Genomic DNA, 18736 nt, shown 5'->3' with positions numbered 1-18736 from the left:
AAAATGCTCACTCAAAACCCTTGAAGGGAGGGGTGTCTACATGGGATGTACTGTTCCAGAATACAACAGAACACCTAGAAGAAATATTTTAGCTAATGTCTTCAGAAAAAAAAAAGTATCACTTATACATCACAAGTACCCTGCAGCAATAGAAAAGACAACCAAAAGAGCTGCCTGATACCAAACTGAGCCTGTGGTTGGATGCCTGTAGGGGTTCAAGACTCCTTATGGAATGTACAGGAAATGCATTTTGAGATCACAGAAGACCTACTATGGGGTTTGTAGAAGGACCAAAGGCAGAGAAAAGGCAAGATCAAAGTTAACACAGAAAAGACTTGAAACACGTTCTGAAATATTCCTAAACATACGTAGCTGATGCTTTTCTGATGCTTTAGCTTTAGAGTTAAAGGAAAGCCCAAAAATAAATTCGCAGTATTTTTTTTTTGCAAAACAGAATAGGACAAAGTACACAACCATCCAAAACAATTAGTTTTCTGTCAGAAAGTACATCTTGGCTATTGAGAAGATTCTATTTTATTAATTTATACAAAGAAAAAGCTTAAAAGGAAACTACAGTTTTAGTTTTGGAAGAACAGTGTTGAAGAGTTAATTCTCTGTATTATTCCAGCTGTTTAAATTAGTAACTTTTATAACTGTGTTTCCTGGTAACATTTGCCCTGAGAAAATCATGAGAACAAAAAACACATGAAACAGTAATGTCTTTTTATTAAAATACCTCTCAAAACACTCATCATAATAAAATACATTTGCTGTTACTGTATGACATTGGCATACAGGCAACGCTTACAGCAAACTCTAGACAGCATCAAGAATTACAAAGTTAAGGCAAGCCCCAGAAAGCGTGCATCCTTGCTACCTACTCTCAGGCCATTACACAGACAAGTGTATTTACATTTTTATGCTGTTCCCCAGGCTTGTTTCAGGCGAGTCCTCTCCACCCGTGCTGCTCCTCTGACTTGACCTCCCATTGAAATTCTAGTGACGTCAATGTTGTCACAGATGGAGAACAGCAGGCACCTAACCAGAAACATCAGGCCCATCTTCCACTCTCGAAAGATTCAGTGCTTCAAATCATTTAACACTGCAAGATGTTAACTGTGCTAGTGAGCTGTAGGAATGCTTACTGCCCACTTCCTATCTTGGTGAAGAACAATGCATCATCCTCCAACCAGAAGCAGTCGCGGCTACTTTTAACAAACTCTCCCCCTCCACTCATTTTAAGAAAGCCAAGAAAAAGATAATATGAATCATCAAATATTCAAAGATCAGCTCCTTCATTGAAAGCGAAGGTTTTCTGTTCAAATCCATGATTTATCACTTAACTGCAAGTTTAAAGTATGCAGGTACTTCATTATCTACTAGCTCAAAACAATAAACACCTTTCAAGTACTTCTTTACAGCTGAGAAAAGAGATTGAAGAAAGTAACATTATTTCACGACAGTATATTTAATATATATGTTTATTTTGTCTTGTTGAAAGAGCTGTATAATGAGAGAAAATAAAAAAGCATTCAGGCAACCTTTTCAAGAAAATATATTTAAAATGACTGCTTTCATTTGTACATGGTACAGATATTCAGGTGTGACTAGAAAACAGTTTAATCCCTCTAGACAGAGGGCAGTGAGAGAAACATGAATAGGCAAATTCTTTTGTGTGTGTGTGCATACAGATATATGCATATATGCATAAAAAAGTCAAGGCACTAAAAAACACATCATTATAAATACCAAAAGCTGATCATTAACTACTCATACACTTCATTTTTGCACTTAGTACCATTATCAATGGAGTCTTAGTTGGGGCATAAAATTGCCACGCAACCGTCAGCATACTCAAATTCTTTCTTAGAAAAATGGACAGTGTCCTATGCTCAGAACATCTGATTTTTGCCTCTGGGAGCACATCTTCCCTTCTTTGGCGATGACATCTCATGGGAAAACAAAAGTAAGACTTATGGTTTGGAATAAATATTCATAGCAACCTACTAAATGTGAACGCATCTGCGGCCAACTGTTCAGCTGATAACCCTGTAGCACTTGCTAGTGCATGCTGTTTTGTTTTCTCATTTATTCGTTATATTCAAAATAAAATGTCACCTTCCCTTTACTGCACTGAATGTTCAAAGATTAAGTGACCCTAAGAGAACAGTGCAAAAGGGAGGAGATGCAACTGCACCTAACAGCCTTGCTTTGGTCTCTCAGAGAAGACTGAAAAGATTTTTTCAGTTGCTAATGTATGTAAGAGAACATGGCAAATAAAACTGGTAAGGGAAGCGTCCCACTCAGCATTTTGTAGGGCAGCCCTTCTAAGAAGTCAGGATTTTATCCATGACGGCCCACGATTTAGACTTGAAGCATTAATTATTCTTTCTCCCCAAATAACATTTTCACAATAGAAGGCTAAGCTCGGAAACTAGAGGGCAATAAAGTTAAAAAACAAACAAACAAACCAACCACAAAGACCAGGCACCTCAAGAACTCTCTCCCTGCAACTCAGTATCCATTTATTTATTTGTTGAACTTGGATGGTGAGAAACTCATTACCGTATTCTTAAGTTTTCCCTAATCTAAATACAGGATATTGCATTATATTCTGAAAACCAATATAGTCAATAGTATCAAATCAAAAGAAAACAACCAGAACAGCAAGGATGAGCACGGCTGTACCATTTGAGCAGAAGAAAAAGAAAACTGAATGTTGAAAATTCTACAAGCTAGCCTTGCTTGCACGGATTTAAAAAAACAAGGTTCAAATTTTATACATCTTTTTTCAACCAGCTCCATTTAATTGCAACCATTAGGTACTCCACCAAAATGCAGGATTTCCAATCCGCTTCTCTCTAACTGAGAGGGATTACTTTGGCCTCCATGTTAGCGTATTACAATTCTTCTGCTTCAAAACATACAGTTCATACATTTTACAGTTTTACTGCCATAGTCGATGCACTCTGGCCCGATACACTCACAGCAGGCGTTGTGAAACCATCGGTATTTGGATGCTCCCATGGACTCGCAAGAGATCTTGCACTGATGTATTGACATGCAGTCATCAAAATACACCACAGTACACATGTGTTCTAAACCAAGAGGGGGAAAACGGTTTAAAAGGTCTTAAAGTATCTAAAAGGTTACTTGAAAATTAATTACACATGCAGCTATTGAAATGGGAGTTCAAATCATTAAGACCATGAGGCATAAGGAAAAAAAGCGATAGAGAAGCAGAAAAGAGACAGAGACCCGAGGTGAGACCTATCAACTTTCAGTTTTTACTCTCTGCTCTCCCTCTGGATGATTTGTTTTTTTTTTTAAATTAAATTGTGTCTTTTTTCTTTATCCTCCGCAAAGTCATGAGGGATTCTTTATGAAGTGTAACGATGGGCTACGCCAAAATAACAAGCAGGCGTCCTCTGAAGGTACACAGCCTTAGCATTAAGATACCACTACTGCAGATGCTAGCAGTTATTACATGCGATCAAGAAAAACAACACTTTTAGATCAGTTATTTTAAAAACTTATTTAAGCATAAACATTTTCTTCTCATCCCCAACAGTATTCTTCGACCACATTAAAACCACATGTTGCTAGAGCTAGAGGATCCCATTTTCCTCAAGATGAGAGCAGCACAGTACGCTTTTAGTCATTATTTTAAGCAACACCAGTTTTACTACTAAGATTAAGAAATCCTTTCTGCCTTTTGCCTAAGCATCATCTTTGCTGTTCTAACCACCACACAATTACTTGAAACGCCATGAAGTTTGGCACTATAACCCCAAACTGGAGTTGAGGCATTCACCATATCTATAAAATTAAAACATCCCTCCCCTGCCTACTTCTAATTCCCCAAGCTGATAGATCCCACCATCTTTTTTCTCTGCCAACTGAGTGATTACACTGTGGTTTGTCCTCTACAGGATCTCTGCACCACATCTGCCCCCAGCGTAACTTGGCACGCTGTGGGTGAAAGCACAACTGAAAGCTGCCTACAAACATGAACACCTCACTAACACACATCAGACAGATTTGTGAGCTGCAAATGTCAAGAGGCTTTCTAGCCTATTCCTGCTCAAATTGCACGGATCCAGAAGAAACGTACTGACCTACATTCTAAGGAGGATTAGAAAAATGTAATCCAAACATAGATGGTAAGTCAGTTTATTTTTCATTTTTTAAATGATTATGGAGATATGGAGAAGGATGAGTAACCAAAGGACTTGGAGCAGTGCAATTGTTAGCCACTACATTTATTCAGTCTCTTGTATGTAAGCCTTGTGCTAAAGTCAGTGCAACCCCTCTCTTCAAAATACGGGTACCTCATAGATTAGCAACCTCAGCAGCACACAGTTCTCCTGGCAAGTTCTTAAGGTGAAGGCCAGAGATGAGCTGAGGCCAGCAAAGGGCTCCATCACACTACAGGACATCAGATCTACGCGTTCAGTTTCCCCAGTACCAACAGTAGATGATCTTTGTGCTGTCCAAGCTGCAGGACACATGGCAAGGGATAGCACAATGTATGAGAAAGCACAATGCAGCTGCTAGCTTTTCCATAGATGCTTCCTTCTTCTTGACAGCTGGAAACTCTGCCTATCCTGTGTAAGAATTAAAATCTGTCAAAACGCTGATGAAGGAAACCTGATAACTGCCAAATTATTTTACTGCTGCCTGAACAATTGCAAGATAGTCACAGGACATGCTGCCAGCTCACTGAACACAAGGCAGTATTCTTTGTTCAGGCTCTGGGCTGACATACACTTCTTGTAGACACCACATACAATGCAAAAGGCGTTAAGGATCTCGAGGAGGAAGTGCAGATCCAACACCAAGGCATTTTTCTGCTTCCAGGAAAGCCGTGCTGTGAGTAACGCCGCAGTCATCTAAGAAATCTTGGAGTACCTGAAGTACTGCTGAGAATGTCAACAACACATGCAGTGGTTGTGCAAGTCCTTTCCCACTCTTGGCACTTCTGTTTCTCTAACACTTCAAAATAAAGCCTAAGGCCCAGTAAGCATAGAAAGTTCTCACAGAACAAAACCACCTGAAATCTACCAAATATCCACAGCTTTGCTAAGAATGCTTTCTTTACAGGTGGGAGGGGAAAAAAGCAAAACAAGAACACACATTCCATGGAAGCACACAGAAGGAGTGACCTCCCTAATATGCACCTAAAGGGCTCAGTTAAAGCAAAAATGTGGTAGGGAGATGGTACTGGCAGCAACTGCTGCATCCACCAAAGCACACAGGTAAGAATCCTCCCAGGGGCCACACAGAATTGTGGGGGTTGTGAGGGAGCTCTGGAAGTCAACCTACTGCAGGTTCCCTACAATTGGCTGCAGAGGAAAGAATCCAGGTGGATTCTGTATCAGGTCCAGACAGCACAGAGGACTCCACAACCTCTCTGGGCAGCTTGTTGAAGTGCTCTCTCATCCTCAAAGTAAAGAAGTTTTTCCTCATGTTTACATAGAAGTTGTATTCCTGTATTCCAGTTTGTGCCCATTGCCCCTTGTTCTATTGCTGGGAACCACTGAAACGAGCCTGGTCCTGTCCACTGAGTCTCACCCTTCAAATATTTATAAGCACTGATCAGACCCCCCTCCTACCCCAGTCTCCTACTTCCCAAACCAAGTCTCTCAGCCTTTTCTCATCAGGAGATGCTCCAGGCATGATTGATCATCTTTGTCTGACAGACTCTTTCTAGAAGTTCCCTGTCTTTCTTTTCCCAAGGAGACCAGAACTGGACACAGTAGTCTAAATGTGGACTCACCAGGGCAAAGCAGAAGGGAAGGATCATCTCCCTTGACCTGCTGGCCACGCTTTTCTGATGCAACCCAGGATCCAGCTGGCCTTCTTGGCCACAAGGGCACACTTCTGTCACAGTATTCAGCAACTCTGTCTTGCTTCAGAGAATTTGCAAGCACTGGGTAACCTTTTGGCACCAGCAACGAAAAGCTGGGATTGCCAGAAAGGAGCATACACACACCCTCTAGTCCCAGGATGCCCAGACTGCCCCATGTTTGTGCCTCCCTATCTTCTCACAGTAGCCATTCAGGTGTCAGCTGCAAGCACAGGACTGCCTCTGTCCCAAAACAACCAATCCTAAATCTTTCTGGATCTTTGTCTACCAGAGATGCTGAGATGTCCTTCTACAGAAGTGAGCACTTCTGTGAGTGGGAAGGAGGTCAGTGGATCTGCACTCCTAAGACCATAATCCTGGTAGAAGCAGGTGAGAGCAGTGAGGCCTTGTGATACTGGTCCAGGAAATCAACCTCTCGGCACTAAAGTGGGGACAGAAGCAAGATCTCAGCCATATTAAGTTAGCAGCAACAACCGACTGGACCATTAATCTTGACAGACCAGAGAAGGAAGTTTATTTTCACTTGCACGTGGAAGCCAGAAGATTTGGTCCTAGATGGCCAATCCAGAAATGCTGCAAAATGGGGAGGACAGCTTGTACACACCAGGCCAGAGCTAGCGGTACATCGGCTGGTTCCCAGTAGCACTTGTAAGAAACTAGAAGACACATGTAATGTGCAGGAGACTAAGCTACCAAACACATTTGGAAGTTTTCTCATTCAGAGGCATGCCAGCTAAACTGGTTCTTTCTTTATTGCGTACCTTGCTCACCACATGCTAACCTTGTCCCTCGCTCAGTAGGGTCAGTGTTTCTACACAGATAAAGAATTTTGGAAAGCAGGAAAATTGCTCTCATCAAGCACCAAATCCCTCTTTATGGGCTACAAAAAGAGTCACAAAGGAAAAAAAAAAGCCAAAAACCATCCTACAGGCTCAGTAGGGATCTGGGAAAGTATTTAAATTGTTTCACAAATGTAATTGCCCAGGCAATGCTGACTCCCTCAGTGCAGATAAAAGGATGCTACTTGCTGCATTAACAGCTCTTTCATTAGCGTCTTGCCTGTTTTCACACAGAAAGGACTATCAAATACAGATGGGGTAGGAAGGAGAGAGAGCAGTGGGGGACTGACAGCTACACAGCTCTTTTCAGAACATTAATTTTTCTCCTTCTCCCCACAATTCATAACACATGAAGGTTGTGTGGGAGAAACAACAATGTAGAATCAAATTAAAATTCAGATGACTAGAAGAAACAGGCTCGTATTTCTGCCAGACTTTGCAACAATACTCTTGGTGCTTCAAGTGAGATCTGTATCGGTACTTGAAGAATTTGGCAAATCCAGGAAAAGAAAACAGCTCTGTTGTAAGTGAAGGAAAAACGCTTATTGGGAAGATGAAGGAACCTTCCTAGTTAATTACAAATCCCATGTGCTACCTTGAAAATTAAAGGTGCTATGTAAGGTAAGTTGCCTGCTGGTCTGTTTCGTGGTAGAAGAGGAGGTAACCGTCTGCCTGGCAGCCAGTTTGGTGTTAGCCAGAAGTTACTGGGGAAAAAAAAAAAAAGGCATTTTCAAAAATGTGTTCCTAGCATACCTACAGAAATAGGTGCCCTTGACTGGACTGCTAGGTCTTCACTACCTGGCCAGCACTCAGTGGAAGCGTAAGCGCAGAGCTGACACCATCCATTGTGTCACTGAGCAGTTTAAGTCAGAATCCCTCAGCTACAACACAGATTTTGTTTCATCAGCTGCCAAAAGATTATCCACTTCCCCCGTCTCTCTTGCCAACATCCTGTCATCATCTGCAGCACTTAAGCTTATTTATACATTTGAACTTGCAGTTCAGAGCTCTGAGGGTATCAGCTAAAAACAAAGCAAAAAAATAAGAATAAAGTACAAAATGTAACTCTAGGTTAATAATCACTGCAAGTAGCAAAAGTCACTTGAAGCAGCTGCTCAAACACCAGAAACCACCGATACAAAGAGCCCAATCCAGCAGCTCGATGTGCTTTGGCCGCTAGAGTGTTAGAAGACCGCTCGCAGAAGAAAAGGGAAAGCATGCACTAAGACAATAATAATTCAAGGTCTGGTGGCTGCAGTAGGCAGCGGCAGGACAGGAATGTTTTATGTCTCTCTGCATTCCACTTCCACACTAACTGGCGGCCTGGCTCCGTCCCACTGTCAGGCACAAGGCCCTCGGGTTCCTGGGGCCAGCGCTGCTTTTCCTGGCACCCACCCAGGGCTGTACATAGCGAGTCTGGCACCCTAGATGGCTTCACATTGATCTGTGCATGGACACGCGTTGAAATGAAAATCAGAACTGTGTTACAGGATGTGGCAAGAGGTCTTTATAAGCAGAGCCTATCCAAATTTTGGCAAGTAATCTGTAGCACAGTACACAGCCTACTGTCCCCTCACCAAAATCTACATCTCATTACCCCCTCTCCCTTTCCAGGCAACAAAAGAAACGGCTGCTGCCTGCACACCACGATGAAGTGAAGCACACTGTGTGTGCCCATGCTGGCTAGTCTCTTTGGCTCTTCACCCCCTACCCCTCCACTTTCCAGTCACTGCTTCCTCAGTAAATTCACCCAAAACCTTTTAGAAACATTCCTACCGCATGGGTCACACAACGTCCAACACAAGAGCTGCAGCTCCCCACGTGCCCTTACTTTCACCATAATCAACACCAACTGACCGAGGCCAGAGGTCAGTTTTTTCTTTCCACTTATTTTTCTCACGGATCAATTCACTGGAGTTTTTATAAGAAAATCTTAACATGATGTTCTGCAAAATCAGATCTCAATCTACTTTGTGGCCAAGAAAAGACCAATAGCCAATGATTACAAGAAAAGCTTTGACATTTATTTCTCTCCTGAGTATCTACTGAAACCCAAAATCCAGTGGCATTTGGTAAGTATTTCCAAACATAACTGTTATTTTTGGAATGCCATCATTCCAATGAAAGCCCTCTCAGCTTAAATCTCTAATACGACCTTAGCAAATGAAACGAAGGAGACCTTTGACTAAGAAAAAATTGTAGCTATGTATTTGTGTTGTTATACTCAGAACTCCTCCACACCCTCGAGCTGCAATTCCAATTCCAAGTTTAATCCAAAGCTATCATTAGCCCATCCTGTTGGCATGGTAGTAAAGGACTGCCAGGGAACAGCAAGTCCGGCTGCAGTGCCTAAGTACAGTGGGATATATTCAAGGTTGTTCCAAGCATATGTTTTTCTTCCAAGTATAATTTACGTCTTTAAATACTTTAGTATTATTTGCACACATTGCTTTTTGTGGCTTGCCATTTAACATGGCTTTCTGCATCACTCTCATGATGGTAAGCAAGCGTTTTATTAATGTCAAAGACATATGAATGAAATGTTTTCTGCCCATCTGGTTTCCCAGCTCTGGAATTAATTTTTTTTTCTAGTGTGCCTTAACCAAAGGAAGTCAGAAAAATTGCCATTACAGTTCCATGTAATCAATAGCAGCCCTACTCAGCAACAATACTAGGTCAGAAGTTCAAGATGAGATGGAAAAGCAGCGTGTCCATCAATTAGGGAATCTTGCTTTGATATGACAAAAGAACCATCACAACAACAGCAAATGTGGTTACCAATACTTAAAGTGAGCGCTGGGAAGGAAGCGAAGCATTAATCACGCTACAGTAAAACAAATCAGATGCTCTTTTCCCCTTTTAATCAGCTACTTTACTAAGAACTACTTATGAGATTCTTTCAAGGCTTTGAAATGATTTGCACAGAAAAGTATTTCAGGTTTAGCATGGAAATTGAGAAGCAAAGAGAATGTTTCTTAACCCACTGCTGTCACTACACCAAACTTCTCATCTCTTACCCTGCCAGTCAGCCAAAAAAACAAAAAAACAAAAAAACACAACTCTAAACTCAAAGGTGGAAAAAAATATATACATAAATAAAATAAAGGCAGTAAGTTCCTACACTGTTATGTCATGCTCAGAAGTAGACTGAACTTTTCCCCCATTTTTATACACAAAAAGAAGAGGGTAGCAGAGACAAGCACAGAAGATGCACTGAGAAAGCTGCACTGAGAAAGCTGCTGGAAGAGACCAGAAGAGATGTGAGGAATTCAGACACTGTATTTATTACCTTTGTCACTAGAGTAAGGTGCGTGGATGTTGTTGCTTGGAACGGAGACGTTCTGATGCTGTGGCTGGTTCACTGTTTCTAAAAAGGAAACTAAGTTCTCGTGATGCGACAATTCTTCTGCAACAGGGAAGGAAACAATATTCCAGTTCAGCTGAGTATCCCCTTCTGTGAGCGCTCGGAAAAGCGAAGGAATTGGTTCATGCAACTCCTCCACAGTGCTCTTGGATGTTGGAGGTGTGTCGCTGTAATTGCGAGGGTTGCACATACCTGCAAAGGAATGAGAAGCTAAGTTATACAAAAATCCTTTCTTCTTGGAATCTGTGGGTGTATATGCATACATACGGAACCCTTCTGCTGATATAATTCCCTCTTAACTCATTAACTTACAACTCAATAGCAGAAGTGCCACCAAAACCAGCAGTGCTAATTTTCAATAGCGGCAGGTTTCACATCTGCAGAATTCCACAAAACACATCTGCAACTCGTGAGCTCCAAGCAAAAAGAAAAACCTCTTTTTCACTTCCCTTTCTATGCTATAGCATTACACTTCAGAACACAGAGTTCAGCTCAAGGTTTGTTTCCTCTGGGACATGTGACAAAGCGCAGCATGACCGACACTGGCATGAATTCGGAATGGGAGCCTACAACTGAACAAAGGTAGTATCTCGACAAGTCCTGAGCTTTGTGAAACTTTTGATCACAATTCAAGTATTTGATCTCATCTGCTTCAGCAGTGCATAAGATCTTACCAGGCACCTGCCAGAGGTGCAAAGATCAGCACCAGGAGAGAGCAAGAGTCTGCTCTCTTTACCTGCTTAGACACGGCTGAGATGAACCGAGATTTTCTGCTTAGTTGGAGAGTCACTACAGACAAAACACTTATTTCCACATTACCCCTTACACATTTTTTTCAATATCTCCTGGGGAATCTTTTTTGAAATCTGTTGTCCTCTGCTGTAATCCTCTTTGCCTCTTTGTTTCTGTAATATGCCATGCAGGTGCCAGATTTTCATTAAACATTTAAATGCAACCATTTATTAACTGCGATGACCTTCTTTTAATCAAAACATTGAAATCTCCAAGACTGAAAGCAAAAGTTACACATGCATAGGTATTTAGAACCAGAAGCCATAAAATGCTATCAGAATTCACCTGGCAAGAGACAGAGAAATTGATTTTCCTGATGCACATCTGGATATAATTTTGGGTAGTTTTACAGTTATACTTTTAGACAGCTACAGCTGCAAAGCAAATCAATCCTCTTCTTCCAAAGCAATACGAAGCGCGTATGTTTGAAGTCCACCTGCCCTACACACTCAGCAAACATCTCCTGCCATGTTGATGCATTAAGCCTCCAGTTTCAGAAATCATATTTAGCTATGACTTTATAGAAAAACACAACCTCTTCAAAGTAAGTGCTGAACAGTAGAAGTAACTCCTGACTTCAGAGCAGACATGACCTGAAGGACAGCACAACCCATCTGCTTTCATGTTAGATTTGATCAGATTAGAGATTCAGCTATCAGAATGACAGTGAAATCTCCCACTCCAAATCTACATTAATGAGTAATTATTTCAGAATAGGACGATGCCATACAGCCAAGGTCTGAGGCACCTGCAGAACCACCAGTACTGGGAAACTGAAACTAAAACCCTGCTAACTGCTTTACTGGATAGCACTGAGGGAAGCAGCAACAGAACAGGGAGTCATGTTCAGATTTAGAAAATAAACTATGTAGACTTTTTTCTTTATAATCACAGTAGCTAGGTTCTTCTTCCTATAGAATATCTGTGCACAAAACCCTGCTTTCTGAACCAGACAGCACTTCTGAAAAAGCCAAGTAGCCTGCTCTCCTTTCCCTACCCCTTTGACTGAGTAAGTCTACAATACAATTCAGTACTGCATTAAAAAAAGCAAGAACACATGGGAAGGGCAAAGGGAACGGGGGGGAAATATACACAAATCTATTTCGCTCTTCAGTGAGTCCATTAAAGTATTTCAGCTCAAATAGAAAAATTAAACTATAACACCTCTTTCAAAATTAATAGCCAGCACAGGGAGATGGCCTGAAAATCCTTTTTGCCATTGGGAAGAATCTCATGTGCACCCAAGTGTTCTGCTCCACTCCTTATTTACTGAAGGACAGACAAGCAAGAGTAAGCTGCTGAGAACCAAGCAAGAAGCAAGTTGTCAGAAAGCATATTCACATCATGATGGAATGTGAGAAGCAATGAAATGCAGCGAAAAGGAGCACTCTGAAGCACTCATCCTCATGAACTCAGAGAAGAATCGACCAGCCAGAAGCTGTGAGAAGGTACAGTGATCAACATGCCTCCTATTTATGGGAACCAGATGCATCTGTATGGCAGTGGAGGGCCCAGCAATCCCAGGATGATGAATCTTTCAAAACATTTATAATACGAGAAGGAACAAGAACATATCCATCCTTCTGCAGAGGCACCATTCACTAACAGAAATCTTGGCACTGTGAGCACGATCTGTTGGTAATAATGCTGTCCTTGTTAGGGCTGTCATCTCATCTTACAGAAAGAATTTGTATACCTTCTTCTCACGCTCCTGAAACAGATCTTTTTGCAAATAAAAGAGTGATGAAAAACATGGACCGTGCGTAATTACAACTAGTCCCAAGGACTCACGGGGGAACTCACATCTCCAATTGCCCTTATGTGGCATCCAACCCCATAATGAAGGTGCTGTGTAGTTTCATTGAGATGACAATTGAAAAAGAAGTCCACAAACAGATAGCAAAATTGCTATGTAGTGATGTTGACATCACCCAAGCAAAATTTGGACTGCTACTGTGTACCTCATAAAGCAGATGCGGCCTTCTGGCATGTTGGTCCCCACTGGCATGTTCCACTGCATGCTAACTCATGCAGTACCCATAGAACAAGTTGCAAGATAATGAAAGAACAGATTTTGTCCTCGTGCTTAACTTCTGCAGTAGGGCTGCAACTTGAACACATGGCAGGGAGAAGTTTCTATAAATAAAAAGAAATCCCCAACAACTGCAAACTTACCAACACAGTCACAGCACTCATCCCAAAGCGTGCCAAGGCAGAGCATGCACTCCTTGCAGCAGGAACAGTTCCCTTCCCCTGGGCGGCACTGACACAGCTCCTGAAAACAACATGAACGTGTTACACCCAGCAATCCCAGACATGAAATGCCAGCAGGGCACAGCAATTCTTCCTCTGGCCACAACTCAAGTCAGGGTTTTAAGAACAGCTTTTTACACTAATCGAGTGAGAAAACAGTAAAAGAGTTCTAGCCAAACAACCAAGCTGAATTTACAAATGGATCTTTTCAGACTGTTTTGTTTTTTAGGCTGAAATTCTCAACGCAAATCTGAAGTTTGCTAACAAGTGTTCAAAAGAGAAAAAGTCCTACTCATGGTAAAGCTTTGTTCACTACACGTTCCCTGAATACTTTTCCCACTGCAAAACCAAATTCAAGGAAGGACGTTTCTTTTTGTATAAATAGTGCAGATGAGGTATAATTTAGCTAAAAAAAGGAAGCTCAGAAGATGTGCAGTGCCTACCATCACACCTATTTGTGGATCTTGAAATGAATGTATTTGGTTTAGCCATTGGAACACACTTATTTTGCACATCCCTCAATGCTTGCTACACATTGCTCTCTGTTTATCGTATTAGTAGCTGTATGTGGGTATATACATATTTATCTGAAGTCCAGCTGATTCATTTCTGCTCTTAATCTATCCCCAGAATAAAACCCTGGATACTTCACAATTGTAGTCTCTTGAAAGTAAAATGGTAACATACACTCTTTTCTCTAACTGTGATTAAGACAGAAAACCAGAAAAGACATGGAAGCACAAAGATAACCCTTTCTGCTTCCTGCTTCCTAAATCTGAAAGCTCTGGTTTGTTTGGCAGTCCTCCTGAAGCCGTACAGTTGAGGATCCTGAAGCATGGGAACAGCCTGCACGTACAAAGGAAATCTAAAAACCAGGTGGCCCGCCTCCCTGCAGCTCACAGACACGTAGGAGCAGCTCCAAAGGACCTCAGCTCCCAGATGGCAGCCTGCAGGCGTGGCTCGTGTCCTGGTCCTCAATGCATCTGGGAGAGAGAGGCCAGAGCCGCGTCCCTCTTTCAGGGGACTGACACAGAACCAACCCCCAAATCCACCACAGATGGGCCCCTCTGTACTAATGCACTTCATCAATCCATCATTCTTCCATTTGCTTTGTCCCAAATTAAGAATTAAAAGCCTTCTTGAAGCCAGCAAAAAAAGCCACACAATCCAGAAACTATTGTGTTTCGCACAGCGCTGAGATGCTGCCATTGCCTGCATAACTTAATGTAAATTGTTTGCACTTCTGAGTGGCTGAGCATCAGCTCCTCCTCTCCACATGCATTTTTGCCATACACAGTCTTAGTAAGTCTTGAATTTTTATTTACAGACTGGAAACCTACCAAGATTTTCAACTTTTTCACTCTCAAAGTTTACTCGTGTCACCTATTACTATGCTGTTTCCAAGTGAAGGATGAAAAACAGGCCCGTCACTGAGAAATACAAAGTTTTCCACAAGAGGAGACACCACAAACTTAGAAAGATGACTTATGTGAATGAATGACGCATTTCTAAAATATTTATCTTTCTGTTCAATAAACAGATTGTGTCAGACTTGAGGAGTAAAAGCCTGAATAAAACGATTTTTAAAAGCAACCAAGAGTACAGCACTGCTGCGTTGGCCACTGAGCTCTATTGGGATGTATTCACATTAAACATATCCTACACGTTTGCTCTTCAACAGTAAAACTGGGCAGACAACTTCACACCTATTAAAGACATTGCAACACCAACAAGCCGGTATGTGGGTGGAGGCTACTCTCCATAAAAAATTAAATGCAATGTATGAATCAAAGCCAGAAAACTCACTAAATTTGAGTTATTTCAACTTTACAGCCTGCATTATGCAGTCTAAGAGTATTCTCACAGAATTAAAAGTAATCTCAACTTTTGCACTTGCAATACAAAAATAATATAACAGAATGGCTGATTGGAAGGGAGCCCATCCAGTCCCATCCCGTGCTGTGGGCAGGGCTGCCCCCCAGCAGCTCAGCTGCTCAGGGCCCCATCCAACCTGGCCCTGAGCACCTCCAGGGATGGGGCACCACAGCTTACATGGGCAGCTGTGCTAGCACCTCACTGCACTCTGAACAAGTGTGTGTCTGTATTCTTAGTGTCTATATGCACGAGGACTATCTAGGGGTCTCATCACTATACCTACCAGTATTTTAACAAGTTTATTTTTATACGAAAGGCTTAGGAACATTTTAAATTTTTTTCTTTTTCTTTCTTTCTTTTTAACTTGGAGAAACAAGATGGAAGAAAGAGCAATCACGCTGGTCTTATGCACAGCTCTTCAGCCCCTCCTCCCCAGGGCTGTCCCTGCAGGGCAGTAATCGTATGTTTTTCCATCCAAGCGTTTGCATGTCCACTGTTTCCTTAACCACACTCAAGTTCCTACTGACTCACCCAGACCGGACACTTGTGCAGGATACATCTCCTTAAAAGAATGCTTCCATGGGACGTGGGTGAAGTGAAGCAGAAAGAGAAATGCTCCCTGTTGATAGCTGGGGGTGGCAAGGCGTCAGTGGAAGAAAATATTACTCATAAGTGAGTCTGGCAGCTGCCCAGGCTGAACTACTGAAGGTGCACCAGTATTCTGCTAGGCAAGAAATGAGCCTCCCTCGTCTAAAAATACAGCATTAAGTAGGAAGCAGACAAGTTTGTACAATAAAGGTATTTCTGCTTCAGAGAGCAAATAAAGCCTTTTACAAGGAATTTAACAACTCCATTTTTTCAAAGCTTTCTTGAAGTGACAGAGACTGTTTTCTCAGCGTGGCGAGAAACAGGACCTGAAGGCATTGGCAACCTCTCTGCAAACTGGAGGAGGGAATGAAAGAAAATAGCTCATGTTTTTTTCCTAGAACAGTTTAATAACAGCAAATCTCCTGGAAGCAAACCAGACGGGATTATTTTGCTAACCCGACCACATTACATTCTACAGCTACAAAACACACACTAGCAGAAATTTTTGAATACGCAAACCTTGAAGTTAAAATGTGAGAGCTATTTCATATCGCTGGCCAAAAAAAGTCTTGTAAACACTTGAAAGCTTGGAAGCTCATGCCCAAGTTTAACAGGAAGGAAAGATAAACCTTCAGCAGGCATCACCAATGGTGGCATAAATGATGTAAGTCATGGTGTCCCCACTCAGTGTTCTCATCTTCTCTGTGCATGGGAACCCCAAAGCAGAAGAAATGCTGGAGAAGAGGTGCCAGGCACCACTAAGGCCACCGGCCTATCCAAGGAGTGGGGCAACAGCACTGCAGGGGCTCAAGGATGAGCTGTGCCCAAAGCCAGGGAGGGAGTTGAGCTCATGGCCCCTCTCTGCTTCTGCTCCTGGGTCTCACCCAGAGCTCCTCCAAAACTGCAGGAGCCACCAAGTTTCTGCAAGGGTGAAGCCAAAAAGGAGAGGTTTCCTCAAGCTATCTGCTTATGGAAAAAACATAACATCCCAACACAGAGGCACCAGAAGAGCTACAGCCATTAAGACCTAAGAGGAAAGCGTGCAAGTTGTTGGTCTCACACTCTGTCCTGGGTTTAACAGGATAAATATTTATGTAGGGACCACCCTCGAGCTGAGCAGCTCCTAAGGAGTGGCAGTAATGACTGTACTGAAGCTGGCACAAATATTTGTATTAACCGTATGATTTTTGAGAGCCCCACTGCTCCCACAGATGCAGACGGCCAACACTACGTCTTGCTGGCTCCCCAGTAACCTCAGAGCCACACCGATTTGGCTTCAAGCCACGAAGCACACCAAACTAGAGTGGTTATAGAAACAGGATAGGGAACTGCACGATGAGATAGTCCAGAAAACTTACTCTTACCAAAGTACTTTTAATTCCGATTTCTCCAGAGTGGTTTAGAGGGAAACAAGAACACTCAGATATACCGTATTGCACACAACCCAAGAAGTATGACGTACTTCAGAGAGCACTGCAATGCTTCTGCTGCAACAACACTTGAACATTTAAGAAGAAAGAAGGAAAAAGCCAAGATGAGAGATAGCAACAGCTTGGTCATAGCTTCAGGAGCCTTCCCATCTGCCTTCTGATCCATCTGCCTCCATCAGTCATTGACCTGTGACCACGCATGACCCCAACACTAAGGGGTAGTGTCTCAAAGAGCAACGTGCGGTCCTGATTTGAGAGAAAAGCTTTAAGAGGGTGTCCCATATCACTGATACAAAGCAAGAGAGCACATCCCTAGGGCTGTGCTGCTAGGAAGATGCCAATGCCCAAGCAAAACACAGCATTATCACTGAAAACCAGTGCCACAGTCACTGAAAAGGTAAGTCAAAAGCCTTTCTCTCTCTCCCTCATTTAACAACTCTGTAGAGAATGGCTGAGAAGCAGCACTGTTTTCAATTATTTTTTCCATTTAAAGTAATGGCAGCGCAGGAAGTCAGAAGGATATTTACCAGCATCTGTGCTCTCTGCTTTTCCACTTCCAACCTGCAAAGAAGCAGTAGGAAGCTGGAGCTGACCACAGGAAGGTTCCTTTCTTCCAGTGTGGTGTCAGAAAGCGTGCTCAGGTCACTGCCCATCAATTACTAATCAGTAGGCAATGGAACTGCTCACAATTCCTCTAAAAGGACCTCTCGCTCTGCTCCCAACCAGTGCTGGAAGAGCAGCTGGGGCTCAGCCACTCCTTCAGCCCTACGGACAGCACGCAGTGAGCCAAAAGCAGCAGCTGGGCTCAAGCTGAACATTCACTGTTCACAAGCACAACTCAAGAGCCTGTTTTAGGCAAACTCACACACTTTAAGAGCTTGCTCATCCCCATTAGTAGCCAGAGGTACTTCAGGGTTATGAGGCACATTAGAGCTACACCAGCATTTGTCCTCTCAGGGGGCTTTCAGCCATTTTCAGCTTTACAACCCTCTGTCACGAGGAGTGCCATTCAAGGAGATGCTCAAGGCCAGGTTGGATGGAGCCCCAGACAGCCGAGCTGGTGGGAGACAGCCCTGCCCATGGCACGGGGTGGGACTGGGTGGGCTTTAATTTCCAACCAACACCATCTGTGATTCCATGATAAAACGGCCTTAATTTGTATCACTGGCTCTCCCTAAGGGACAGCTTCTGAACTTAAAGACAAGCACAGGCAGCTCTACCTGGATGAGGCACTTGCTGACATCGCTGGCGCACAGTGCCTTGTTGCAGCCCACTGACGAGCGGGCCCACACCAGCAGCAGCAGCAGCAGCAGGGATGTACTCAGCGCTGCACACGGTGACCTCATTGTTCCAGCGGTTTGCAGACGGAGCTCAACCAGCACTAAAACCATTTTTGACCACCGGAAAAAAAGAGAAAAAAAAAAATCAAACATTAAAGAGGCATGATAACAAACACGACCGCTCCTCCTCTGCCGGCAAACTTCTCCGTTTGAAACTTCTCTGCTGTTGCGCTCACGCGTTAAAACCGCACTGCATTTCAGGTGAACGAGGTCAGGTTCGTAACATCAGATCTCACGGCCTATGAGCAGCGACAAATAAAACGCAGCAGCGAAGCCCTAACCGCGAAGGCATCGTCCGGGCAGACACCTCGAGCCATCGCACAGAAACGAAGCTGCTACGTCAGCGTCGATTCATTAAAGCGAAGCTCCCGGGGGCTCCGAGCGGC

At 42.9% G+C, this 18736-nt stretch overlaps 1 protein-coding gene across 1 annotated transcript; it reads right to left on the bottom strand.

Annotated features, from left to right (window-relative positions):
* Positions 1 to 709: 709 nt before the first annotated feature.
* Positions 710 to 18736, bottom strand: TWSG1 (twisted gastrulation BMP signaling modulator 1). The gene is made up of 4 exons (XM_042833800.1): positions 18231 to 18736; positions 13040 to 13139; positions 9998 to 10264; positions 710 to 3098 (listed from the first exon to the last, which is right to left on the bottom strand). Exons 1-4 carry the CDS (start codon positions 18441 to 18443, stop codon positions 2917 to 2919), a joined length of 762 nt encoding a protein of 253 aa, XP_042689734.1. The 5' UTR covers positions 18444 to 18736; the 3' UTR covers positions 710 to 2916.

Source organism: Centrocercus urophasianus, unplaced genomic scaffold (assembly GCF_019232065.1).
Source record: "Centrocercus urophasianus isolate 14NV4802_14NV808 unplaced genomic scaffold, USGS_Curo_1.0 seq_11, whole genome shotgun sequence".
NCBI classification, from domain to species: domain Eukaryota; kingdom Metazoa; phylum Chordata; class Aves; order Galliformes; family Phasianidae; genus Centrocercus; species Centrocercus urophasianus.
Note: the sequence above shows the minus strand (reverse complement) of the source record. Positions and strands in the feature narration are given on the sequence as shown.

Coding starts and splice junctions, on each gene's coding strand:
- TWSG1 (XM_042833800.1), bottom strand. CDS start 18,443: ATGTTTGATTTTTTTTTTTCTCTTTTTTTCCGGTGGTCAAAAATGGTT. Junction 13,140..18,230: donor TCAGCAAGTGCCTCATCCAG/GTAGAGCTGCCT, acceptor TGTTGTTTTCAG/GAGCTGTGTCAGTGCCGCCC. Junction 10,265..13,039: donor TGAGTGCTGTGACTGTGTTG/GTAAGTTTGCAG, acceptor ATTCCTTTGCAG/GTATGTGCAACCCTCGCAAT.